This window comes from Cricetulus griseus, chromosome 3 (assembly GCF_003668045.3).
Source record: "Cricetulus griseus strain 17A/GY chromosome 3, alternate assembly CriGri-PICRH-1.0, whole genome shotgun sequence".
NCBI lineage: Eukaryota > Metazoa > Chordata > Mammalia > Rodentia > Cricetidae > Cricetulus > Cricetulus griseus.
This window is the reverse complement of record NC_048596.1, coordinates 162,241,898-162,269,624: the sequence shown is the minus strand read 5'-3', so window position 1 is coordinate 162,269,624 and position 27,727 is coordinate 162,241,898. Positions and strand designations below refer to the sequence as shown.

Below are 27,727 nucleotides of genomic sequence, written 5' to 3'. Positions count from 1 at the left end.
CCAACACAAAATAAACTCAGTATTTTTGGAGACTTTTTGTCTCATTATGCTTTGTTTGGGCATTTTTTTTTTGTCTTAGTCTTATTGGTCTTCTGTTTGTTTATGTTGATTTTCATTTTTTTTTTTTGGTTTGGTGGGAGATTTTGTTTCTGTTTTGTTTTTGTCTCTGTTTTGAGAGAGAGTGTGTTAAGTTGGGTGGGTACAGAGGTGAGGAGGATTTGGGAGGAATTGGAGTAAGGGAAAAATACAATCAAAATATACTGTGTGGAAAAAATTTAACAAAAAGTTTAAACACTAATAATAATAAATTTGAGAATGGAATACAGAAAGGACAACATGAGAAATCACTAAACTTTTTCAAATTTTTTCTCTACTGAACACAGACTTGCCACTACTCTGATTATTTAAATGTGGCAGAAAAGAAAGTTGTTTAACTTTCAAATGGGCCATTTCTTACTTTTCTGGTTTTGATAAGATTTCAAAAACTAGCACTTATAATTCTATGCCTAAAGTCAGGGGAGAAAATGATATCCCAGGACCCTCTCTAGAGCACAGCAAACAAACAAGTCCTTGTTATGGCTCACTTTCCCTCAAAGCCCACAGAAAAGATCCAAACCCTTCTATCTAGAGTTATGGTTCATCACAGTCTACCTGCCAGTCTTCCCCAACAGCAGCCAGCCTTCTGTTGCTTCATTCATAAACAAGATATTATAATATTAAGCAGAAAGGGTAATATTACAATTTTGTTGCTTTAAAAATGGTATCACTACCACCATCATCATTGTCCCCAATGAGGGTCTGGACAGAAGGTCAGTGGCTAATGAAGCTTATTGCTTGCTTTTCCAGCACCAGCATCAAGCAGCTCACAACCATCTCTAACTCTAGCTCTAGATCTGATATCCTCTTCTGGCCTCTGTGGGCACTGTACTCACATGAACAAACCCACACACAGACACACTTCAAAAATAAATCTAAAACAAAATCCTCAATGAAAGTCTAGCAGCAAATAAATAAATAAATAAATAAATGATAGTGATTGTCTTTGTACGAAAGAAAAAACAAGTATTTTTTTCCTTAATTTTTTTTCATGATCTCTATCAATGGTGTGGTGTGGTGATAGTGGTGTGTGTGCATTTATTTCCTTATGCAAAAGTTTTAACTGAGAAAAAGGCAGGTTGAGGGGAATGAACAGCATTGGTTCTGGAAACTCTGACTACCCATGTGCACTTATATGTAGCTATGCTTCAAATCTGAAAAAGTAGTAAGCTTAGAGGAGATTTCAATGATCTTCAGAAGAAAAAATGTGATTTAAATGTATCATGTCTAAACAAATTTGATTGTTACTTTTCCGGCAGTCATTTCTAAATCTTTATAAAGACAATTTGGATTTACCTGAAGGGCTGAATTCCAAAATGCAATTAGGTTTTAACCTTACATGAATTCACAAAACACTCAGAAACCATGTTTAGCACTGTGCTAAATAAATAAATAAGCATGAGTTAATATAAAGATGTGTAAGACACCCAGTAAATCCTCTGGGTCACAGATCATTTTTACATACAGGCTGACTATTCAATCCAAAATGTTTGAGAACAGAAGTGTTTTGGATTTAATTTTTTTCTGGTTTTAGAATATTTGCATATATGTGTAACAGGTGTTTTGGACTAGGATCCATATCAACACAAACAATTCATTTATGTTTCCTATGTATTCTTACACATAAAGCCCTTGCACACATAGCATACAGGCAATTTATACAATATTTTTAAAGTACCTACATTAAAAATTATTTTATATGTATGGACAGTTTGCATGTCTCACATGCAAATGCCTTAAGAAGCTAGAAGAGGACATTGGATCCCCTGGATCTTCAGTAACAGGCAGTTGTAAGTCATATGTATGTTCTAGAAATAAAATTCAAGTCGTCTGGAAGGGCAGTCAATGCTCTTAACCACTATACTATCCCTTATCCCTTAAGAGCACATATATTTTGATTGAGACATGCATGAAGCTAGGCATGCATTTTCCACTTGGGCATCATGTCAGCACTCAAAAATATTTGGTATTTTAGAGCTCTCCAGATTTATAGATTAAGGATGATCAATCTGTATTTATGTTGTACATTTTCAGATGTGTTAGAAGTGGTGGAGACCTACAGTATTTGATCACTAAGACGACACAATAAAAATATGTCCTCTGGTTCATACACAGAAAAGAACAATCATAACTGGTTGTATATATTAATAAGGGAAGCCTATTAATAAGGCCTGCATTACTTCCTTGTTGCTTTGACAAGAGGTAACATAGAGGATTTGTTTCAGCTTATAGCCTGAGGGAGGGCTAGTTCATAATTAATGGTAAGGAAAGTTCGAGAGCTTAAGTGTGAGGCCATCAGGAAGCAGAGAGATGAATGCTCAATTTGCTTTCTCCTCATTATTTTACTTATGTATTTATTAAGACAGGGTCCCATTGTGTTTAGCCCTGGTTGTCCTGGAACTCATTCTGTAGACCAGGCTGGCCACAAACTCACAGAGATCTGCCTGCCTCTGCCTCCCAAGTGCTGGGATTAAAGGCATGCACCACCATGCCTGGCCCACTTTCTCTTTTTGTTATTCATTCTAAATGGTGTTGCCCACATTTAGATTGGGGCTTTTTACCGTATTAACTGAACTGAGAAACCTCCCTTATATATAGACCCAGAGGTCTGTCTCCTAGGTGATCTAGATCTTGTCAAGTTGACAGTGTTAAACATGGAGTGTGTGTGGGGGGGGGCTTAAATAAATCTCTTTTAGAAGAATTATAAGCAAAGGCAGGTGGTGAGGAGGATATGAGCACACCAGATTAGATCTAATGTACTTTGGTAAAATTAATATTAAGAACTTACTGATACAGCTATTTTTGCTTTGTAGAGGAACAGATGGTTTATTTATAGCTATCCTATTTAGTTACAGATGAAAATTTATCAACATAGAAGTCAAAAGATTTTCTTTTCATCTTGTTTTAATTGTGACCCGTTGATAACTTGCAATGACAGAATTTTATTATTTGTACATGTAGGAAGCAAAGTTATTTCAACAAGTCAATATCAGCAGTGATTTCAGACATATTATAAGGATAAGTATTTGACTTTTTAAATCAAAGAACAACACATAAGAAACAGCATTATGGGGCTGTGAGATGGCTGCGGTATTAAAATGCTTGCTGGACAAACAAGAGGACCAGAGTTCAGATGCCAAGAACCTATGTAAGTGCCAGGTAGTGTGGCCGGTTGTCTGTAACTCCAGCCTCAGATGGTAGAGACAGATCGCCAAGGCAAGCTGGCTAACAAAACCAGCTGAACTGGCAAGCTCTGCTCCAGGTCTGACAGAGATCCCACCTCAAAGAATAAGGTGACAGTGCAATCAAAAAAGATTTCATTTATTTGTTTGTTTATTTATTTATTTATCTCTTTATCTTTTCCCTTTTTTATTAGAAAGAAAATTATTTTACATGTCAATCCCAGGTCCCTCTCCCTCCCCTCCTCCTCTGCTCCCTACAACTAATGCCCTACCCATCCCATACCCTTTCTGCTCCCCAGGGAGGGTGAGGCCTTCCATAGGGGGTCTTCAAAGTCTGTCATATTCTTTGGGATAGGGCCTAAACCAACCCATTTGTCTAGGCTCAGGGAGTATCCCTCTATGTGGAATGGGCTCCCAAAGTCTATTCCTATGCTAGGGATAAGTACTGATCCACTACAAGAGGCCCCATAGATTCCCAAGGTCTCCTCACTGACACCCACATTCAGGGGGTCTGGATCAGTCCCGTGCTGGTTTCCCAGCTATCAGTCTGGGGACCAAGAACTCCCTCTTGTTCAGGTCAGCTGTTTCTGTGGGTTTCACCAGCCTGGAATGGACCCCTTTGCTCATCAGTCCTCCTTCTCTGCATCTGGATTTCAGTTCAGTTCAAGGTTTAGCTGTGGGTGTCTGCTTCTACTTCCACCAGCTGCTGGATGAAGGCTATATGATGGCATATGAATTAGTCATCAATCTCATTATCAGGAGAGGGCATTTAAGGTAGCCTCTCCTCTGTTGCTTAGATTGTTAGTTGGTGTCATCTTTGTAGCTCTCCAGACATTTCCCTAGTGCATGATTTCTCTGTAAACCTATAATGTCTCCCTCTATTATATTATCTCTTATCTTGCTCTCCTGTTCTTCGCTCAACTCAATCTCCCTGCCCCATCATGTCTTCCTCATCCCTCCTCTTCTCCCCTTCTCTTTCTCCTAGTTCCCTCTCCCCTCCCGCTCCCCTCCCGCCATGCTCCCAATTTGCTTAGGAGATCTTGTCCCTTTCCCCTTCTCCAGGGGACCATGTATGTCTCTCCTAGGGTCCTCCTTGTTTACCAGCCTCTCTGGCTTCCTAGGCTGCAGGCTGGCAATCCTGAAAAAGATTTCCTGACATCAACCTGGGGTCTCCACACGCACATGAGCTCAAATACATGTGCCCATACACATGAGAACACACATACATGCACAAATGCACAACACACACACACACACACACACATACACACACACCAGAAAAGAAAAAAAAAAACACCCCAGACTTATACAAACACAATTTCATAAACTTCATCCTTTAGGAAAATTTTTCATACTCTATTTCTAATAACTCATGTATTTAGATACAAAAAACAAAAGTAATGGGAATTTTGTGGCTTATAGACAGAAAAATATGCATAGAGATAAAACTGCATGTGTGAATTAATGGCCATACTTTACTTCTTTCCTCCTTTAAGCCACTGAAAATATATGAAGAAAACAACAGGCTCCTTTCATCAGATCATTACTTAACACATAAGTGTAAGTCAAGCCTTTCTTTTTCTCCCCTATCTCCCTCTCACTTCATCATTTTTCAACTATTAAAATACAGTCTTGAGCTGTTTTTAAAAACCAATCTCTGACTTACTAGCACCTTCCTTTTCTATAAACAGGTGACACTAGCAAATGGCTGGCATTCCATGCATGGGAAAATGGTGGCTGAAGCAGACAGCACAAAGCAACCACGTTTCCTTCTATCTCAGACTGTAGAGCAGTGGCGCCTACTCAGAGGCCAAGGAAGAACAAAACTTCCCATGAATGCCAATAGAGTGCATGTGACAATACTCAAAAGCCAAACCTGGGTGTTTCCTAAAGGCCCCCACTTCACATGGAATTGCATGTTCTCAGGGGACACCTGAGGACTCATAACTATGCTCTACCTTCATTGTTCCTTCTGCCTCCTTCCAGTTACCTTCAGTTCATGACTGGGATGTGGACCCACACTCTGTCCTCACTGCTTCCATTCTTTAGCAAGCGCACCCCACTGTCCATGAGCTTCCAACAGGTTTTCAAAGAAAAGCTTTAGTACTTTGTATTTATCCCCAACAGCATAAGGGTGGATTGCTGTGTTGTTCAATAAACTACAGAAGATACACACCCAGAACATAGCTGGACTGAATTCACAACCAAACCTAAATATGTTTTGGGGGAGGGGACATCAATCACATTCTCTATCTATACCACCTATTTCTAAATGAACTCATAGCTACAAATATTTTAGGCAATGGAGACCATAAATTTTAATTTTCAGTAGACTTAGCTCTCAATACAGTTATACAATACATAAAATACATTTGCTTGAAAATTTTATTTGCAAGCAAAAATTTAGATCAGAGATGGTTTAAATTCAGCAATGTCAGTAAGAAATGATGAGACCCTGCATGTCTATAATACTGCATTTGGGAAGTGGAGGCAGAAGGATCCTCAGTTTAAGGCCAGCCTTGACTGCATGGTAAGTCCAAGGCCCCACTGGTTTATAGGAGACCCTCATCTCAAAACATATAAAAAAAATTAGTGACAAGACCCATGACAGTATATATTCACTACTAGGCAAGAGACTTTTTTTTTCATAATTCTGCTACATAAATAATAACACCAAGAATAGGATAAATTGTTTGAGTGAAATTTAAAAATCTAATGTTTATAAAAGGTCATATTGAAGCTTATAAACCTAGACCCATCCTCCTGAGGATTCACATTTAAAATAAAAACAAAGCTAAGGTTTGAAGTGAAACTGTAGAGCAGAGATGTGTTTAAATCCAAGAATGGCAGTAAGAAGCAATGAGACCTTGCATGCCTGTGTGCCAAGCACTGCGCATTACACAATTACCAGCACCGATGGAGGAAGAAACAATGGAGCACTGATGGAGAAGATGGACTCCCTATCAACCATGTACATGCAACAAAAACTCCCTCACACTGCCTAACCCCATCAGACACAGTACAGTGCTGCACTAAGAAAGGGAATAATCCAAAATCAAAGTGTACAAGTCAAATCACTGGGAAGGGGAAAGCCTCATGAGTTTTGTGGTCAAAATCAGATTTCAGCCCCCAAATTCTCTGCAGTTGGTCCACAAATAAGGGTATGATTTCATTATGAAAGTGAACTACAGCCCCTAGTGGCACTAGTGAGAACAAGACAGTCTAGGCAAAACAAAAACAAAAACAAAAACAAAAACAAAAAAACCAAACTCTGGCCTGATGTGTACTCTCATGCCTTATTAGATCCTTTGCAGGCTTTTTCCTTATATACATTCTTCATTTATGAACAAATAAAAGAGAATAATATTTTTTTAAAAATAGGGGTAGCCCAGGTTGGTCTCAAACTTGGTATATAACTATTGCTGCCTTGATCTCCTGGCTTTTCTACTTCCACCTCCTAAATGGTAGGATTACAGGCATTCTTAGTAATGCTACTAGATCAAAGAAAACATAAAGGCAACTAATGTCCAATCATAAAGTAAGTTACAATTCTATTCAAGTAAGACTGCGGAAAGCTGAGGCATACACTAGTCAGCCCACTGTACAAATGTCAGTTAAATCATGAAGCCGAATCAGAGGTGAGGCTGAGAGCAGTGTTTTACCTGTGTCCTCGAATGTCAGACTGGTCACACACGCCCCCAAGTGCAATCCTGTGGAACTCTCGACCCAGAGTCTTGGCCACTGATCTCCCCACACTTGTTTTGCCTACTCCAGGAGGGCCAACAAAACAGAGGATTGGGCCCTTCAGGTTGTTTTTCAGCTGTCTGACAGCCAAGTACTCCAGAACCCTCCTCTTCAATTTTTCCATAGCGTAATGGTCATTGTCCAGAAGAATCCGGGCTGCCCGAATGTCCAGGCGGTCTGCCAAACAATAGAAGTCATTTCAATACTTGGGACTTTTATGTGAAAGAACTCTTTTCAAGCTTTACAAGAGCCTAAATATTATTTAGAAAGAAAATTAATGAAAAACAGATTTGAATCACTCTAAGTCTTCAAATAGATTATGCTAGCTAGTTTTTTGTTTGTTTGTAACTTAGCACAAGCTGGAGTCATCTAAGAGGAGGGAACCTCAATTGAGAAAATGCTTCCATAAGATTGGACTATAGGCATGTCTATGTTGCATTTTCTTGACTGATGACTGATATGGGATGGCCCAATCCATTGTGGGTGGTGCCACCCCTCACCTGAGTACTATAAGGAAGCAGGATGAGCAAGTCATGAGGAGCAAGACTGTAACCCTCGCCCCTCCATAGCCTCTGCATCATCTCCTGCCTCTAGGCTCCTGCCTGACTTCCCTGGGTAATGGACTACCAATTGTAAATTGTAAAAAGAAATAAGCCTCTTTCTTTCCAAGTTACTTTTTTTGGGGGGGCAGGTTTCGAGACAGGGTTTCTCTGTGCAGCTTTGGAGCCTATCCTGGAACTCGCTCTGTAGACCAGGCTGGCCTCAAACTCACAGAGATCCACCTGCCTCTGCCTCCCAAGTGCTGGGATTAAAGGCGTGTGCCACCAACGACCAGCCCAAGTTACTTTTAGTCATAGTGTTTATCACAGCAATAGAAAACAAGCTAAGATAGAGGCCTCCATTGTGTTGGATTGTTCTATTTAAAATTTAGTGTCTCCAGAGACACTCACCCATTAAAACCCCATGTTCAAATCATATAATGTGCAATGATTTTCTATATATCCATTATTTCTTTGGGGGATATGTTTTCTATATAATTTATTGTGCTGTCATCTTGCCTTTAGAAGAGAAAAGGGGTGGTGGGAAGAAAGATGGCTTAGGGGGTAAAAGCACTTGCTGCACAAGCCTGACCACCCAGAACCCACATAAATGTAAAGGAGAAAACCAACGCCACACAGTTGCCCATTGACACCATCCCCTCCAGGTAATAAAAATGTAAAAATTTAGAGTATTTTTCTCATTTCAGTAGTAATATTATATATTCCCTCCCCCAATCTAGAAACTCATAAAAAAAATCAAGAAAGCAGTTATCTATAATCTTCTTCTCCTAACAGTGTTGTGTGTTGTCTCGGGTGGTGTAAGTGTGAGCTTATATACATATTTTTCAAAATGAGGGCTTCTGTCAAATACTTTTCTTTTCTTCCCCATTTAATGTTAGGCAACTTTCAAAAACATATATACATTTCAACAATACTTCATGGCTACTTTACAGTGTATTATTTAATTATCCATATTCACTTAACATTTCCTATACTGAACTGGACTCAAAAACACATTAAAAGACTCATATGCCATAACCATGTGGGATGTTTTACTCAGGCTACACAGTTAGTTTAACATACACAAAACAATAAATGTCTACATTACATTAGTAAAATGGAAGCCAAATTCATACAATCATCTCAATAAATACAGAAAAGCATTTGACAAAGTTCACTTTTTTGTTGTTTTTTTGTTTGTTGGTTTTTCGAGACAAGGTTTCTCTGTGTAGCCTTGGCGGTCCTAGAACTATCTCTTGTAGACCAGGCTGGTCTCGAACTCACAGAGATGTGGTGCCTCTGCCTCCCGAGTGCTGGGGTTAAAGGCAAGGTGTGCACCACCGATGTCCGGCAAAGTTCTTTTTTTTTTTTTTCATGATAAAAATTCAGCAAACTTTGGGTAGAAGCTGATGACCAAGGATGAGGCTAGAGCTGACCCAGGGTAAGGCACCCAAAGGCAGGCAGCCCCACAACACATGAGCTAAGCCTTGGAAGCAGGGAGGAGGCTGGACCTGACTCAGGTTAAGGTGCGCAGGCTACAAAGAGAGGGGGTATAATTTTTCCTTGGGGTGTGACCACTGGTATGTTGCCAATGCTTCACTGGATGGCCCCACACCATGTGCACAGGGGCAACATTAGGCAGATTCAGAGGGTTACACAATAATCAAGAAGTATGGTTTTGACATGAAAACATTCATAAGAATGGAATAGAACAGATCCCAGTACATATATGGCCAACTAATTTTCAATAAGGTCTTCAAGACTGAATACTAGGGAAAGGATAGTCTCTTCCAACAAATGGTGTAGCAAAAACCAGGTAGTGCATGTAGATGAATGAAAAGTTCTAGAGTTGTTCTTGGCAATGACAATTTTGAAAATGACATTAATGGCAAGTCACCAAACGCAAAATCAAGAGCTGGGCATGGTGCACATGCTTGCAATACTAGTATTGACAGGAGGAAGGCAAGAGGATCCTCCTTAGCTATACAGTGAGTTCAAGCCAAACTGACCCACATAAGACCCTATCTCAAACAAGCAGCAAAACAAATTATACCAAGTAATAGTGAGAAAATGGAGAAATGGGAGCCTTCATACACTGTTATAGCAATGTGAATTGGTATGCCCAGAATTAAAAACAGTACACAGGTTTCTTTTCTTTTGGAGAATGGGAGTGGTGAGCTTTCACTTTCGCATAGCAGTCTACCTTTGAAGGAAGTCTGTGCAGGAACTAACAGGAACTGATGTAGGAGTGCTGCTTGCTGGCTTGTTCCCAATAGCTTGCTCAGCCTATTTTTTTTAACACACTCAGAACCACTAGCCCAGGGGTGGTACCACTCACAATGGGCTGGGCCCTCCCCCTCAATCACTGGTTAAGAAAATGCCTCACAGGCTTGCCAGTCTTGTGAAAGCATTTTCTCAACTGTGGTTATTTATTCTAAAACAACTCTAGCTTCTGTCAAGCTGGAAAAACAAAAACAAAAACCAGGACAGCCCAAAACTAATAAACACCTTTGTTAGATTTGAGAAATAGAAAAAAAAATAGTCTGAGAGATTTTTTTTGTTTCTTTTTTGAATCAGGGCCTCATGCAGCATAGACTTGCCTTGAACCCACTACATGGATCTTTGTCTGCTGCTTTTCAAATGCTGTGATTACAGGAGTGCACCACCATGCCTAGCACAAGAGGATGTTTGTAACCCTTTCCTTTCCTCTTACTTCCATACTCCTGAATGTATTTTCAGTAACTGCTGTGTTCTCAGATGCTAGTACAGAGGTTTCTTAACACTTAAAAAATAAACCTACCAGCCAGGCAGCAGTGGCTCACGCCTTTAACCCCACCACTTGGGAGGCAGAGACAGTTGGATCTCTGAGCTTGAGGCCAGCCTGGTCTGCAGATCCAGTTCCAAGACAGTCAGAGTGTTACACAGAGAAACCCTGTCTCAAAAAACCACAAACAAACAAACAAACCTACCATATGACTAAGCAGTCCCACTTCAGGGTATATATAATTTAAAGCAGGACCTTGGAGAGTGTCTACATGCTGACATAAAATGCAATATATTATTTACAATACCCAAGAATGAAAGCTGTTCAAATGTCCACTGAGATGAACAGATGAAGAAAATGACTCTGCTTCTCTATCACACACATACCGATTAGAAGAACATAATGAGGGCTGGAGAGATGGCTCAGTGGTTATGAGCACCGGTTGCTCATCCAGAGGACCTAGGTTCAATTCCCAGGACCCACATGGCAGCTCATAACAGCCCCCTGGGATCTGACACTGTCACACAGACATACATACAGGCAAAACCCCAATGTACACTATATAAATAAATAAATCTTAAAAAGAAGAAGAACACAATGAATGGGAGTTGACTTTGGGAAGTGATGGGTATACTTACAGTGTAGGTGATGGTGGGAATTTCATGAATGGTATTTGAATTTCATCAAGAGGGAATCATAACGTGTGCAACTTTTTCTATGCCACAACATCTCAATAAAGTGGTTTCAAAATAATTAAAGTAAAAATTTGTTGCCGTTTGTTTTTTGAGATAGTTTCCCAATGTAGCCCAGGCTGGCCTTAAGCCTAGAACCCTCCTGAATGTAGGAATACAGGCATGTACCACCATGCCCTGCTATGCTGTGTAAAATGAAACCTTGCATCAGATTTGTGAGTGACCATGAGACTGAAAAGCAGGTGTCATTGTGAGCTCACCAGTTGTACTTTTGTTCCAAGGAAGCTCCACCATAAGTTCCAAATAATTTCTAGTCAGAGCATATTCAGGCATTGACTGAGGCATTTTTTTGAGTCTGTGGGGAAAAATATGTAGTCAACAGATTCAAGAACACAATAATTCCACAATAACAGAAAATCCAAGCATGTCTCCTTATGTGTGCTTGAAAAGCCTGAATAAGGTTTTAAAAAGCTAGTTGGCAAGATATCTATCTATCTATCTAATCTATCTATCTATCTATCTATCTATCTATCTATCTATCTATCTATCATCTATCTCCAGGGTTATCCTGAATGTGCAATCCACTTTATGCGTGTATAAACTAAATACCCACACAAGTAAAAAATAAATAAAATACATCCTATTTTGTTGTTAAGGTTTTCCTGTACTTTGCCTATAGAAGGAAAACTGACAGTCCCCATTCCCTGGAGTTAATTAACTAATTAATTCATTGCAGTACTGGGCAAGGAACCTGGGTTTTGTACATGATATGCAAGCATGTTACTTCTGAGCTACAGCCCTAGCCCTCCTCTGGAATTTATAATATAGTGAGAAAAGGAAACAACAGAGGTGGGATAACAACTCAGTAGCAGAGCCATGCTTACTGTCCACAAGGTCCTGGGTTAATCTCTTAGAACCACAAAACAAACAGGCCCCTGACCTGTAAACAACATTGTAACTAAACAAAGAAGTTTGGTCAATTCTTTTAGAGACTGAAAAGGCAGCTGTAGTAGTTAGGTATGACTGCAGAATACAAGCAGAACAGATAAATCTCCTCTCAGTCTTTGAAGAAAAGATCAGTGAAAGTGGTGTTAATTTAGGAGTATTGACAATGTTTCCACAGCTGAGCAAGGTGGTACATGCCTATGGTCTATTCACTTAGAAGGCTGAGGCAGGAGGATTGAGTTCAAAGCCAAGGCCAGTCTGACCTACACGGAGAGATCCTTTCCAAAAAAAGCTGAGAAAAAGAAATGTTTTAAGATGTAAGTTATACAAAGCAAAGAAAACAGAAGGAGAACATTCCACTAATCACAGCTGCAAGTCAAGAGTTAGGGAGGGTAGGGCTGGAGGGATGGCTTAGCAGTTAAGAGCATTGGCTGCCCTTAAAGAGGACCAGGTTTTGATTTCCAGCACCCACATGGTGGCTCACAACCATCTGTAACTCCAATCCCAGGGGATCTAATGCTCTTTTCTGACCTCCTCAGGCACTGCATGTATTTACAGGTTAAATACCCATACAAGCAAATAAATAAAAAGAAAGAAAGAAAAGAATTATGAAGGTCAAGAAAGACAAAAGTTGGCAATGAAGTAATATGCATAGGTGGTTTAAGAACTGATCAAGCATAAGAAAAGCCAAAGATCAGTGAATAAACAATAATGCAGATTTTAGTCTATGACTCAAGGTAGCATAATCAAGTTTCCACAAGCAATAATTTTTAACATTAGCAAGCAAAGTGAAAATACTTCTGAACTTTTACCTTTTAATCTCTTTGACACAGACTTTATGAGCCTGCTCTGGCATACTAGATGTTTTTATTTTTTTCTCCAGCATGACAATGTCATCATTATCTTCTTCCTCATCCTCATCTTCTAAGGTCCCTGGGATATGTGTAATCCTCCTGATAGGGCGTATTGCTATAACCTAAGTAGAAAGTATATGTCAAAACAAATCGGAGCTGAGGCAGGATGGCAAAGAGTTTACAAAGTGAGCCCTGTCTCCAAAGTATTAATAAAACAAAACAAGAAAAACAAGGAAAGAAAAAAAAGGAGCAGTGAGAGAGAGGATAAGGAGTGTGAGAGAGAATGAAAGGCAGAGGAAGAGAGGAAAGAAGTAGCAGGCTAAGGTTGGCCAGGATGGGTGCTACAGAGACACTCTTATGGCGACAGTTGGTCCCTTCAGAAATAGGTTCAGAACTACTGGGAGGTAGGTGCACATGTTCATACAAGGAACTTAAAAAACAGGCCAGCATAGAGTGGGCATGGCTGTCAGTGCGCACAACAGACAGGAAGTGTCTACCAGAGACACTAGGAAGCAGAGGTGTCCTCTGTGCCTGACTACACAGCTGTTTCTCACATGCAATGCCACCTACACTCAGTAACTGCCATCCATCTCCTGCATGCAAATGTCGCTTAGCATTCCCAACCTTCCCACACTAATTTTAACTTCATCTGTCTTGTGACCTGTCCTGGGTGAGTGCCACCTTGCTTACTCGACTTCTTGTGATATTCTGCTTCTCTAGCAAAGGGTCATTAGCCCCGCCTCCCAGCACCAACCCCCTCCCCCCAGTTCTAGCGCTTCACTGCCTTCTGCCTTCTATTCTATTATGCTCAAATTGTTCTTTTCCCGATCCAAACTCTTTTCTGTGCCAATTCAAAAAGGCTTTCCCTCCTCAAATGGTTTTTATTTATTTTCTTCCCATGATCACCCCCACCCTGCCCCGTGAGACAGGGTTTCTCTGTGGCTTTGGAGACTGTCCTGGAACTTGCTCTGTAGACCAGGCTAGCCTCATACTCACAGATCTACCTGCCTCTGCCTCCCAAGTGCTGTGGTTAAAGGTGTGTGCCACCACCACCTAACTCTCATCCCATGATCTTGCTATCATATTTTAAAAATACTGTATGTGTTCTTTGAATTTCCAAATCATTAGTATCATGAACTAACTCCAACTATTGCTAGACAAAAATGATAGCATTTTGGGAATGTTGTTAAGAACTGAGATGGGGGTTTATATACTACAAGAAAAGAAAATCCAGGCAATAAAGAACTACTGCGGACACATCAAGATCTTCTGAGAAACAATGAACTTTTGTCTTCTTTATTTTCAAATTCATTTAAAGGTTTTTGTTTTCTTGTTTATTTGTGAAATAGGTTCTTGCTATGTAGCTCATGCTAGCTCCTATCACCTATACTCAAGAGATCACCATATTTATTGCTCCCTAGTAGTTAGAATTACAGACACACATTGAATTCCAAGTTTTTCATTTCTCAAAAGAACTTAATCTCATGAGAGAGAGAGAGAGAGAGAGAGAGAGAGAGAGAGAGAGAGAGAGAAAATGTAATAAAAGAATGAGATGGGAATGATGGCACATGTTTATAATCTTGAGGCTAGAGAAAGAGAACTGCTGTGAGTTCAAGACCACCCTGGGTGGCAAGGCAAAGACACTGCCAAGAAAGAAAAAAAAGAAAAGAAAAGAAAGATATTTACCCGTTTGTCATCATCTTGTTTAGGTTTTCGGGTTTTCTGAAGTAATTTCAGGCCTTCAATCTGTCTGACAAGCAGGGGTATGGTCATCTTGAACCGATCCTCCAGGCTCACAGCATCTAAGATCTAGGAAGCACAAGCCAATTAATAGCACCTTTTCCAGAAGCACATGCTCTAAACACAAGCAGATAGAACCATGACTTAAGTTCTTAAATTATAAGAAAGGCAAAACTGTAATCCACATGGCCCTGGCCCCACTGGGGGCCTACCAGGGTGGTGTGGCAGTGCCTGGGCAGTTGCCACTGAGGCAGAGCTGTGTAAGGTGCAGCTCTGAGGCACTCTGTGTTGTGGTGGGCCTCATCTCTAGCCCAGCCTGAACCTCTTACCTCCCAGCCACTTCGGGCATCTAGGCCACACTGGGCCTGGGTCAGCCAGTCTCCTCCAGTAAACTATAAGATGCAGCCATCCTGCCAATTTTAAGTATATACTCCTCTAAACTAAAAGAGCCTCAACAATTCCATTAACACAGGAATCATGCTATAGCATGGCTAACACCACCAAATCATATTATCAGCAGAGTGGAAATGAGCAGAATTTTTAAAAGATAAAAAAATTGATTTTTTATTTTAAAATGTTAAATATCCCATGATCAAGAACTAAATATATAGCTAAGCTTGGCAACAGAAAAGAAAAGAGGAAGAGAACCAAACATGATCGATTTCAACTGTTTCTAACAATTAGTCTATGTGTATTTTGGAGCTCAGCAAATTCTAGGTCCAAAATACTAAACTGTGTATGTGTCTGAGTATGTATGCATGGTGTATGTGTGTGTGTGTGTGTGTGTGTGTGTGTGTGTGTGTGTGTGTGTGTGTGTGTGTGGTGTGCTTGCACATAGACATGGAGGCCAAGGGGGTTTCAATATCAGATGTCTTCTTTAACTCTTTCCAACTCTTCTTTTGAGAGAGATTTCTCAGTGAAGCAGAACTTGCCATTTTGGCTAGACACTCACTAGCTCCCAGGACCCATTGTCTCCTAAAGTCCTAGAGTGACAAATGCTCATTTACCTCCATGCCTGGATTTGACAGGATGCTAAAACTCTGAACTCAGGTCCCCATCCATGCATAGTAAACAAGCACTTTACCCACTGAGCCATCTCCCCAGCTCTAAATACTACATTTTTCTATAGATGATTAACAGATATCAAGGACAGCCTGATTTGGCAGCTGCTCCACTCTACTCCCTTGGGATAATGTGCTCACTAATGCTGCAGCCTGGTGACTCCAAAGCATGTCTGCTCTCTCCTGCTTCTACCTTTTGAATCTATACCAACCAGCACATATCAGTTGAGGACCTGAGTTTGGATTCCCAGGAACCATGTTGAAGCTGGGTGTGCTGGCTCATCTCCATAACCTTAGCACTTGGAGATCAGGGGAAGAGCCAGGCAGATATCCCAAGACCTCACTGTCAGCCAGTCTAGCCAACCAGAGAGCTCCAGGTTCAATGAGAGACCCTGCCTAAAGAAGGAAGGTATAAAGTGATGGAGAAAGACACCCAACATCAATCTCTGATCACCCCATAACCCCAAATATGTGACATTTAAATAAAAAAACTAGGTATTTACTTTAAAAACCATCTTTTGCTTTCTCTGTTTTCATAAACTGACCACCACTACTACTGATTGTATACACGCTCCCCCACCCTCCGCCAAAGCATTGATTGTGCAAACAACAATATAAACTCTGTTTTGTTTGCTTCTGGTCCTGAGACACAGTCTGGCTGTGCAGTCTAACCTAGCCTTGAACTGCTGATCCAGGGTGCTAAGATTACAGCTGTGTGCTACTGGCCTGGTAAAAATAACCACCTTTGAAAGTCAGTTCGTATTCTTTCTTCCCACCTCTTACTTCCTCCTCCTCTTTTCTCGAGAGAGGGTCTCATATAGCCAAAGTTGGCTTTGATATCCGTATGCTGCCAAGGATGACCCTGAACTTCTGATCTCTCCACCCTTACCTCCCAAGTGCTTAGATCATAAGCAATTGCCATAATGCCTACAAGAAGTCATTTTTTTAGAGTAAAAGCATCTTAACTACATCCTTGAGCCTCCAGAATGTGTTTATGAAGGTGAAAGATTAAGTATTATCCAGATCTACTTCAGAAGGGCACAGTACCTGGAGCTTCTCTTTGTTACTTGTTCGAATAATTGAAGTTAGAATGTCCGGTAGAGCTTCCCTTGGAAGGCTATCTAAAAGACGTCTCAATTTAGCAACGGCAGGGACTGACATATCCAACATTTCAACCAACTAAAAGAAAAAAGAGAGAGAGAGTCTAATGAAATCAAGCAGTGGCAATTGTGAACCAAAATAATCAGATTTGCATGCAGGTTTAATGTTTGCATTTGTATCTTTTGTTTTGAAAGATCACTGATTCATAATGTCAAGCATTTCACAGGCCACAGAAGAAACAAGTATACATCACAGAATGTACATCAGCAGGTACAGGTACCATTTTCCAGGCATGATGACCTGTGACCCCCAGGATGCACATGGTGGAAGGAAAGAACTGATTCCTGAAACTTGTCCTCTGACCCCACACATATGCACAAAAAAATAAAATATTTTTGAATGTTTATGAATGAGAAGCAAAATGGCTAGTATTTAATACAAAATTGTACAAGGCTTTACAAATTTGTTCTATGACTTTAAAACTCAAATTTATAGCAAAGTTGCAAGAATATGATGAACCCCTTGTATTCCTCATTTAGATTCACTAATTCTTCCTATCTTGTGACGCTGCTTTCTCTCTGTGCACTTCCCAGACATACTACATGGAAGCTGTCGGCATCATGCCTCTTGTTCCTAATGAAAGAACACTCTTACATAACTACAATGTAATAATTAGATTCTGGAACTTGATAGCACAGTTGATGCTAATATAACAGCCAATTACTAGTTGAAATCCTGATTTTTCAGTGTACTATTTAGGTTAATTAGTTTGCACACTGATAATTTAGTTGGCGAGCATACACAAACAAAACTTCCAGGCTAGAATATTACAACAGATTAAGCTGAACATAAGCTTCTAGCAACTGTCTTAGTTATTAGGACAAGTGACAGAGATCCCTTTTTCTTTTGAGCACACAGTTGGGCTGCCCTTTCTCACCTCTTCTGAATACAGAGGCAGCTACAGTCTTGTGCTGATCTTTGCTATTTTGCTGTTGTTGTTTGTTTTTTGAGACAGGGTTTTTCTGTGTAGCTTTGTAGATCCACAGAGATCCACCTGCCTCTGCCTCCCGAGTGCTAGGACTAAAGAAAGGCATGCACCACCACTGCCTGGCTTGTGCTGATCTTTGAAACGTAAGAGACATCTCAACATTCCTTCTCCAGAAATACTAAGTCAGACTACCTTTTCTGTCAGCATAAGGAGAAAGGCTCAGCAAGTAGAATGAGTCAGGGATAGGAGAGAGTAGAAGGAACTCAGAAAGCCCCAGAAGAGGCAGAAAGGAAGGAGCTGAAGGGAAGCAAAAGAAGCTCTCACTAAACATACTCTTACAGTCTAACGAGGACAGCAAAGCCAGTGACTTCAATGCACATACTTAATTAAAAGTATTTAACACAAAAGTAAGACACATATAAAAATTAAACAAAGCAGAGTATAGACCAAATACAGAAAAAAAAGGCAGAAACTAAATTCTATTTTTCTACAAAAGTTCTTCTAATGTCACTGCAAACTCTTCACGTTAATAGTCTTCTGTGGACTCAAACTGGAGAGAAGTAAAGGCCAGAAAAGAGGCTACAGAGCTGCACCTTTGTGTTAAATGGGGGCCATCCTACCTCTCACCTCTGCAAGTCAGGAGTATATAACCCTGCTTCATGTATTGGAGGTTCTTTCTTCCAGTACACACATTCTTCCTCAGCCCTGAAGTTCCAGCTCCTGACCCTCCATGTTTCTATTGCTGTCTCCCACATCAGGAGCGCATATTACTTTGAATGACCATCAGATGCAAACACCACAGACTGTGAACATCTGCTCCCTACTTGAGTCATCATTGGATGTCTGAAATCAAGACCTTAGGCACCAACTAGTCCTCACAGACTCAGACATGCAGTGGATTACACTAATAGAAAAGTAGTAGACTACATTTGATGATACAATTTCACATTTTATCACAGTTTTAAGAAAAACAAGGTGGAAAAAGTTTTTAATCTAGAGTTGACCAAAAACCTGACACATAGAATTAAGGAGTGGGATTCTTTTTTTTTTTCCCAAGAAATTATTTTTTTTATTAGTTCAAATTAGAAACAAGCCTGCTTCACATGTCAATCCCTTCTCCCTCTCCCTCCCTTCCTTCCCCCCCCACCCCCCCACCCCATCTCCCCTTTACTCCCCAGGGAGGGTAAGGCCCTCCATCGTGGATCCCCAAAGTCTGTCATATCATCCTGGGCAGGGCCTAGCTAGAATGCCAGGAGGGAAACATGCTTTAGTTATGCATGAAGAATTTGCACTCCTGGCATTCTAGCTAGCCAAAAGTGCAACCATTCTTGAAACTGGTTCACTATGGCTTCACCCTCCCAGTCACTGGACCTGAAACAGTATAACTTCTATTATCCTAACTGGGTATTTTGGTGGCAACTCTGTATTATTTTCCTTTTAACATTGAATACTTAGGTTTAACAGGTCTGGTTGGGAGATACTGGGGATTATCAAGAAACTGTAATCATATTTTTGGAACAACTTTAGAAAGAGTTGGCCAATATGTCCAGGATAATTTAAGAACAAAGCAAGGCAAAGGAAAACTGGAATACACTATAAAATACCACAAATTATTTCTATGTACGCAGCTTCACCGCCTCACAGAATCACCTGATCTCAGGACAGCAAAGAACCAAGGGGAAAGGTTTTAAGGAAAAGTTGATGCCACCCACTTGCACTGCATATCTGTAGAACTGCTCGGACAACTCTCCCAGCTCCTCCTTAGTTTTGCAGGTGTTGGGAAATTCCTCAAGTCGGTCCAGCTGCTCCACTTCAGCCACGGGATATGGTTTCTCTTTTAAGACCTGCACAATCTGGAACCGGCACAGGCCTGTGATCAGCAAAGTGTAGTGTGGCTTGGGCCAATTACTGCCCACAACCTGAACTGCCAGGGCAGCTGTCCCAATCCTGAAAAATACACAAAATGTTGGCATTACACTTAACATGGCAGAACAGAAATTCCCTTCAAAAGGTACTGACGTAGCCAGGTGTGGTGGTGTACATCTTTAGTCCCAGAATTCAGGAAGCAGAGGCAGGGGCATCTCTGAGTTCAAAGTCAGCCTGGTCTAAAGATCAAGTTCTAGGACAGCCAGGGAAACACAGGAAAATTGCCAGCTCTGCCCCCCAAAGTGCCGACTTTCCCAGACTCAGAAAGACAAATATCATGCTTTCTACAAAATCTGCATGCTACAAAATGCAGATTTAAACTTGTAGATACATGTGTACACTTATGTCTATAGCACACAAAAGCAGAAAGGAAACATTGAGGGGAGAAAGAAGACTGAGGAAGGGAGCAAGGGAGGAGGAACAAATAAGAATGAAGTATAGTTATATACATATATGAAATGAAAATGTCACAATGAGCCAGGCATGATGACACACCTGCCAAAGGCATCTGATTGGTTTACTAAAGAGCTGAATGGCTAGCCAATAGCTACATAGGGGAGAATAGGCGGGACTTCCAGGCAGAGAGAGAAACTAAGGTTAGAATCTGACACAGCAAGAGACATACATGTTAGTGAGACACGGAGGGAGTCAGATGTACAGAATGGAGGAGAGGCAAAGAGCCACATGGCAGAACATAGATTAGTAGAAACAGGTTCATTTAAGTTGTAAGAGCTAATTGGGAACAAGTCTTAGCTAAAGGCCAAGCTTTCATAATAATAAGTCCCCATGTCATTATTTGGTGGCTGCCAGTCCAAAGAAAGCCTGACAATAAAGACTCACTACAGGATTTCATATATTTGGATTCTTTAAATACAAAAATGTAGGAAAAAAGTAATTGGTAATTATATAACTTAATTATACCAAGTAGGAACACCTAAATACCATTCTGAAAAGCCAAAACATAAGCAACACAAATGAATGTCCAAATCTGTTCCAGTATCACCTCTGCAAATATCAAGCCAATTATCTCCATCATCAACCTGTCATTTAGATTTATATGCACTTAAGCTTGAACTGCTACACTGTTTACACTGTAGGACTTAGTAGAGAGAACTAAAGGCATGTTGTCCAAGAATCCTTAAACCTAGTTACAAGTGGCAAACCTCATTGAATGAACTGAAAGGTTTTAAGGTTTTGGTTTTTTTGTTTGTTTGTTTGTTTGTTTGTTTTTTGGGGGGGGAGTTGAGACAGGGTTTCTCTGTGTAGCTTTGTAGACCAGGCTGGCCTTGAACTCACAGAGATCCTTCTGCCTCGGCCTCCTGAGCGCAGGGATTAAAGGCGTGCGCCACCACCGCCTGGCCAAAAGGTTAAGTTTTAGCTCCTTATCAGACATATTTTTGACCAACTCACATGCACATGTAATACACAGAAAGAAAGTCTTATCTTCAGGGCCAGAAAAATAGCTCAGTGGGTAAAGAATCCTATCACCAATCCTGCCAACCTGAGCTCAACTCCCGAGACCCACATGGTGGAAGGAGAGGACTGACTCCTGTGGGCTGTTCTCTGAAGAAATGAAATAAATAAAATAAATATCCAAACTAAAAATAAAAAGCTTCCAAATCCCAAGTCAGAATATTTTATTCCCTCAAGGAATGTGGAAATCTCAGAACGAGGCTGAAATTAACATGACATGCTGCTTGCTTAGGAATTCTATTGTGATAAAACATCATGTCCAAGAGAAAAATGGGGAGGAAAGGGTTTATTTTATCTTACAGCTTGTAGTCCATCTTCAGGGAAGCCACTGCAGGAAAACCAAGGCAAGAACGGGCAGAAGCCATGGAAGAACACTGCTTACTGCCTTGCTCCCCGTGGTTTTCCCAGCCTGCTTTCTTACAACTCAGAACCACCAGCCCAGGGGTGACCCCACTCCCAGTGAACTGTGCCCTTTCACAATCAATCAAGAAAATGTCCTACAGGCTTGCTGTTGGGCCAATCTGGTGGGGATATTTTCTCAAATGAGGTTCCCTCTTTCCCAAATGACTCTAACCTGTGTTAAGTTGACATAAAACTAGACAGTACACCTGCACTCAGGGAAAATGGAAGAAGAGACTCTATGCCCACTTATCACAAATGTACTGAGTCACATACAAATGTGATTATTTCAGTAAATTTGCTGACTTGCATATACAGCAAATTTCCAACTACTACTTATAAACTTTACTGGATTATATACACATTCAGCCTCCTAGCTTTGCTTCATTCTACTTTATAGAATGAAACAAAACTAAAGAGATGAGCCAAGTCAAAACCTCTAGATTTAACGACAAATTTAATTATTTTGTCTAGGTTACCAATAAAATTTTACACTAAAAAATGAATTTTCTTACAAAGCACTTGTATATATAATGAAAGAAATGTGTTCCAAACTAAATCCAGTTTAAGCTGGACTTACATTATACCTCTCAGGCTCCTAAAGGGACAAAGGTTTAAATGTGTCAGTTGGTTCTTTCTTGAATTCACAAAGAGCTGACAAGAACATATACCTTTTAATTACATTTACTGACTTATTTAGTGTGTGAGTTTGCATGTGTGAATGTATGGAAGTCAGAACTTAAGAGTAGTTGGTTCTCTCCTCCCATTATATGTATCCAGAATTGAACTCAGATTGTCAGGCTTGCAAGCACCTTTACCCACCGAGCTTTCTTAACAGCCCTGAATATATGCATTTCAAAGAAAAACATGATTTGTGACATTAGAAGACACTATTGGTATTATTAGACATGATACCCGATAAAGACACTTTCAGATAAAAAGTATTGTGGAAAAAGTTTAATTCTATTTTAGGCAAGTTATAGCATCTTTTTGCAGTAGCCTGAATAAGATGTTCCACATTTTCCTAGGCATTTGCTTACTTAGTCCCCAGTTGATGAGGACACTCCTAGGTGTGGCAATGCCAGAAGTGTATCACTGGGCACCGGCTTTGAGGTTTCAAAGTCTGCTGCTACTTCCAGTGTGCCCTCTCTGTATCCTGCTTGTGGTTTGAAATATGAGCACTCGGTTATTTCTGCCACCATGCCTAGTGCTTGCAGCCACAACTTCCCTCCATGATGGTGACAGACCATTATCCCTCTGAAACCATAAGCCAAAATAAACCCTTCCTTATATTATTCACCTTGGTCATGGTGTTTTATCACAACAATAAAGAAGTAACTCAGATAGAAGTTGGTACCAAGGACTGGGCATGTGCTCATGTCAGGTTTATGCCAGTGCCTTCAGAGGCCAAAGAGGGCACTGGATCCCTGCAAGCTGTAGTTACAGGACGTTGTGAGTGACCCAACCTGATGCTGGGTGAGAACTGGTAAGCCACCAATCACTATCTAAAAAATGCTATACAGCCTGATCTTATGGAGGCATTTTCTCAATTGAAGTTCCCTCCTTTCAGATGACTAGCTTGTGTCAAGCTGACACAAAACTAGCCAGGACAACTGACCCTTTGTCAACTCAATGCCCAAACATATCACTGTTAAGCCATAGTCTTTCCTTTCTTGTTCAGCCTCAAGATTACACATTAACAACAAAATCACACTATAAAACATTTTACAAACTTTAAAAGTCCCAGTCTTTATAAAGTCAAACCCTGTAAAATCAAGTCTCTTTAAAAATCCAAAGTTTCTTTTAAAACCCCAAATCTCTCTAAAAATTAGTCTTTTAACTGTCGGCTCCTGTAAAATCAAATATAAGTTAAGTACATTCTTACTTCAGAAGGGAAGAACCAGGGCATAGTCACAACTTGAACAAAGCAAAACTAAACTCCAAAGGTGTAATTAACACCACATCCAATTATGTGGGATTCACTCATGATCTTCAGGCTCGCCACTAGTCCAGCATGGATGGCTCCACACCACTGTTACTGCTACTCTTGGTGGTGATTCCATGGTACTAGAATCTCCAAAAAGCTGGGGTCTCTTGTCTAGCTGGGCTCCATTTTCACCAACAGCTTCTCCTGGGCTCTCTTCAGGGATTCCAGCCCTGCCACACAGTGCCAAGCCCCAGATGCTCTCCATGACCCATTCATACCTTCAAAAATAGTACTATCTAGGTGACACCTAAACTACCAAGTTCCGCTATGACCTCTGGAACATAGCTTCTATGTGCTGACTCTCAGGAGGCACTTCCCAGAAGATTTCACTTAATTGATGCTGGCCTCTTCTTAATCACAACTGATTTTTCAGCCCCAGCTGACCAGCGTCCATACTCCCAGCAAAGCAAAGCTTTTAGTAGTTCTGGTATCTTGTCAATCACAGCCAATTTTCTTCAGCTCCAGCTGACCAGACACCACAGATTCTTCACACAGAAGACCCAGTAGAGTCTTTGCTTTTCTATGAAAGTTCATAAGCCAGGGCTCCATTATCTGCACTGCTCTCAATATTCTTGTCTTCCAAGTTCCCATAGAAAAGCTCACCAAGCTTTGAACACTCAACGGCCTTTCTAGGCCAAAGTTCCAAAGTCCTTCCACAATTCTCTCCCAAACAACATGAAACACCATGACCAAAAGCAACTTGGGGGAGGAAAGGGTTTATTTCACGTACACTTCCATATAACCTTTTATCACCAAAAGCAGTTAGGGCAGGAAGTCAAGGAGGGCAGGAACATGAAGGGGGAGCTGATGCAGGGGCCTTGGAGGAGAGCCTTACTGGCTTGTTCTTTATGACATGCTCATCCTGCTGCCTTATAGAACACAGGACCACCAATCCTGGCAGGGTACCACCTACAATGGTCTGGACCCTCCCACATCAATTACTAAATAAGAAGATGCTCTACAGCTTGCCTACAGTCTGATTTTATAGAGGCATTTTCACAATTGAAGTTCCCTACTCTCAGATGCTTAGGTGATTTGAAAGAAAATGTCCCCGAAAGGGAGTGGCACTATTAGCAGGTGTGGCCTTGTTGGAGTAGGTGTGGTCTCATTTGAGGAATTGTGTCTCTGTGGAGGTGGGCTTTGAGGTCTTGTATATGCTCAAGATACTGCCCAGTGCCTCAGACCTCTTCTGTTGCTTGCACAAGATGTAGCGCTCCCAGTCCCTTCTCCAGCATGTCTGCCTGCACACCACCATGTCCCACCGTGATGACTGAACCTCTGAACCGAAAGCCACATCATTAAACATTTTCCTTCATAAGAGTTGCCGTGGTCATGGTGTCTCTTCACAGCAACAGAAACCTTACCTAAGACAGAAGTCTATAGCTGTGTCAAGATGACATAAAACTATCCAGCACACATTAGAAATAAATCAAGCTAGACCTGGTAGCACAGGCATATAAATCTTACTACTTGGAGCGCTGAGGACAATCACCAGTTCAATTCTTGATTGCAGTACAGAAGAGTTCAAAGCCTGTAGGCAGAGTTTTTTTATGGGGACAGCTAATCATCTTTGTTCCACCAGCTGCTCCCAAATAACCACACAGAGACTTAATATTAATTATATTAGCTATATTATATTAATTATATTTAGCTGATTGCTTAGGCTTGTTTTTAGCTAGCTCTTAAACATAAATTAACCCATTTCTATTAATCCATGCGCTACCCTGAGGCTTGCTTACCTCATCTACGTACTTCTCATCCCACTTACTCTGCATCTCATGGTGTCTCCTCCTGACTCCTGAGACTCTACCCTTCTTTACATCGTTCTCTCTGCTCCAAAAATACTGCATAGTCCTCGGCCAATCAGCTTTTTATTAATAATGAGAACAACACATTTTCACAGTATACAGAAGGATTATTCCACAGCAAAAGCCAGCACAAAGTACTTAGTGAGACTCAGAATCAAAATAAAAAGCTAAAAAAGGGCTGATGATGTAGCTTAATGGTAGAGTACTTACCTAGCAAGCATGAGGGCCATAAGTTCAATCTCTAATGCACTCCCCCACAGAAGAAATGAAACAAAAAAAATCTAATCATGAGAACTTCTGCCTCAACTAAGCAGTTGAACACAGAATGTAAAATAATATGGAACACATAAGCAGAGGTTTAAGGAATGAGGTAACATGCTGGGAAACTAGTGTCAAATATAATAAAGTACTGAAACTTTAGTGTCCAACCCTATTTAGGCAACGGCCAAAACAGATCAAATGGAGGTAAAAAATTATCATGATGATGCAATGTAAACTACCATTATCTAGTTGTTGTGGGTTTATCTTGTTTTACTGCTCGATTTGTTTTTAAGGAACTATCAGTCTCCTTTGAAAATATGAAGAAAAGCTACAATTTTTGTCAAAGAAATGTAGTCCCACTTAAGTATAAATAAGGCATTCTAAACTTTATCAAAATCTATTCAGAGTCAGGAATCCTTAATTTGAAAATAAAGAGGGGAAGGAGGCTCTCCAAACTGGAGAAATTCCTTCAGTACAATATATGGACCAAGAACTTGGGAGCAGAGTTTGAAAATAACATGCGCTAAGACATACAATATATAGATCAGTACTGTTCAATAAAAATACCAGCCACATCTGTGATTTTAGTATCCACAAATAAAGTAGTAACAGGTGAAATGGTCAAAATATTAGCATTACAACATTTACTTTTTGTAACATTAATCAACATTTTTCATGCTTCCTCAAAACCCAGTGTGCACTGCACATTTATGACAAATTTAAGGTAACCAACTGTCCTAAGCTTCCAGGAGTTGACAGCCTTTCTGGGACACAACCACTCCAGTACTAAAACTCATACTAGACCAGCCGTACTTCAAAAGGTCTATATTCATAACCACTGTACAGTCCAGGTGAGCACAGCCATCCATCAAGCATGGTACACAACGTCTTCACAGATGGACCTTCATAACACACCTAAGAGACAGATGCAGTTTTAAAGATACAGATACAGAGTCAGGCACAAGTGAAATCTAGCACCCAAGTTGTAGAACTAGGGCCAGGACACGGGGAAATCCAGTGACAAGCCTAAGATAAAAATGCTAGGATGGAGCCGAGGTGAGAAGAGGCTGGGAAGGTTGAAGACGGAGACCCCAAGGAAAAAGCGAATAGGAAAGGGCCCTTCAAGGAGGAGGCCACTGGAGGTGGGGAAAATGGGTAGCATAAAATGTAAAGCAAAACACCCAAAAGTTAACTGCGCAGTTTAGGCATAGGCAGGAAAAAAGAAATCTCTAGATTTATAGTGTTTCAAGTGGAGAACATGGCAGGAGGCCGGTTGAAAATTGAGAAAGGGAACAGGGTGAAAGGTAGGTGGGGGAAGGGAGCAGCACCCAGAGAGAAGGGAGGGGCCAGCAAAGTAAACAGTACTGGCCTATAGCACCGGTGGGTCGGACCAGGTTTCAAATCAGATTATCAACAGCAGCGGACAGGTAATCAAGCAGCAGCAGAGTTTCCAACGGTGTCAGGGATTGCTCCAAGAATTATCTAGCTCGCTAATGGTCATTGGTTAAAAGCGTCACTCCCACTTTTCACGTGAGAGACCCGAGACACAACCGTGCACGCAGGCCGCCGGGGCGCTGGTGGAGAAGACTCCGGGCGCCCGGCCTACCTATGCAAAGGTGGCAGGTCCTGCGCGTCGCTGGCCGGGTCCGGCGTGTTGGGGATGATGCCTAGGATGGTGCTCTGCAACGACGTGCCCTTGAGCAGGCGGCTCCGCACCAGCTGCAGGTTGCGGGCCGTGTCCACACTTGTGCGCATAGTGGAGCCGGGCAGCAACACTCCCTCGTGGGTCAACAGCAGCGGAAGGCGGCTGGGGATCTGGATGGGGCTCACAGACGACATGGCGACAGCTGTTAGCACCAGGACTGTCAGGAGGACTCCCGCTGAGAGCTCTGATCGTCTTGTGCCAAGGCCACCGGAGCGCACCACAGACAGCCCACTACGGCCCGCCCCCAGGCCTGAGTGCCGAAGCTTCCGGCCCCGCCCCCTCCCCTTCCCCAGGCCCCTAGGCTCAAGCCCCGCAGCTTCGGCCCCGCCCCCAGGCCTGAGTGCCGCCGCTTCCGGCCCGCCCACAGCCCTCCCAGAGACCTGAGCGACTAGGGTTCCGGCCTCGTGCTGTGACCCGCCTTCAGGCAAATAGTGGCGGCTTCTGGCCCCGCCCCCAGGCTCC

At 41.4% G+C, this 27,727-nt stretch overlaps 1 protein-coding gene across 1 annotated transcript in view; it reads right to left on the bottom strand.

The window, feature by feature from the left end:
- The window catches only part of Lonp2 (lon peptidase 2, peroxisomal), a 92,128-nt gene extending 64,605 nt beyond the window's left edge, over positions 1-27,523 (bottom strand). Inside the window, exons 1-7 of the mRNA XM_027405513.2 lie at positions 27,167-27,523; positions 19,419-19,653; positions 16,665-16,796; positions 14,503-14,625; positions 12,775-12,938; positions 11,278-11,372; positions 6,941-7,199 (exon numbers count right to left, since the gene is read on the bottom strand). Coding sequence (XP_027261314.1) covers positions 6,941-7,199; positions 11,278-11,372; positions 12,775-12,938; positions 14,503-14,625; positions 16,665-16,796; positions 19,419-19,653; positions 27,167-27,399 — 1,241 coding nt within the window. The 5' untranslated portion in view covers positions 27,400-27,523. The remainder of the gene's footprint in view (positions 1-6,940; positions 7,200-11,277; positions 11,373-12,774; positions 12,939-14,502; positions 14,626-16,664; positions 16,797-19,418; positions 19,654-27,166) is intronic.
- Between the last annotated feature and the right edge of the window lie 204 nt (positions 27,524-27,727).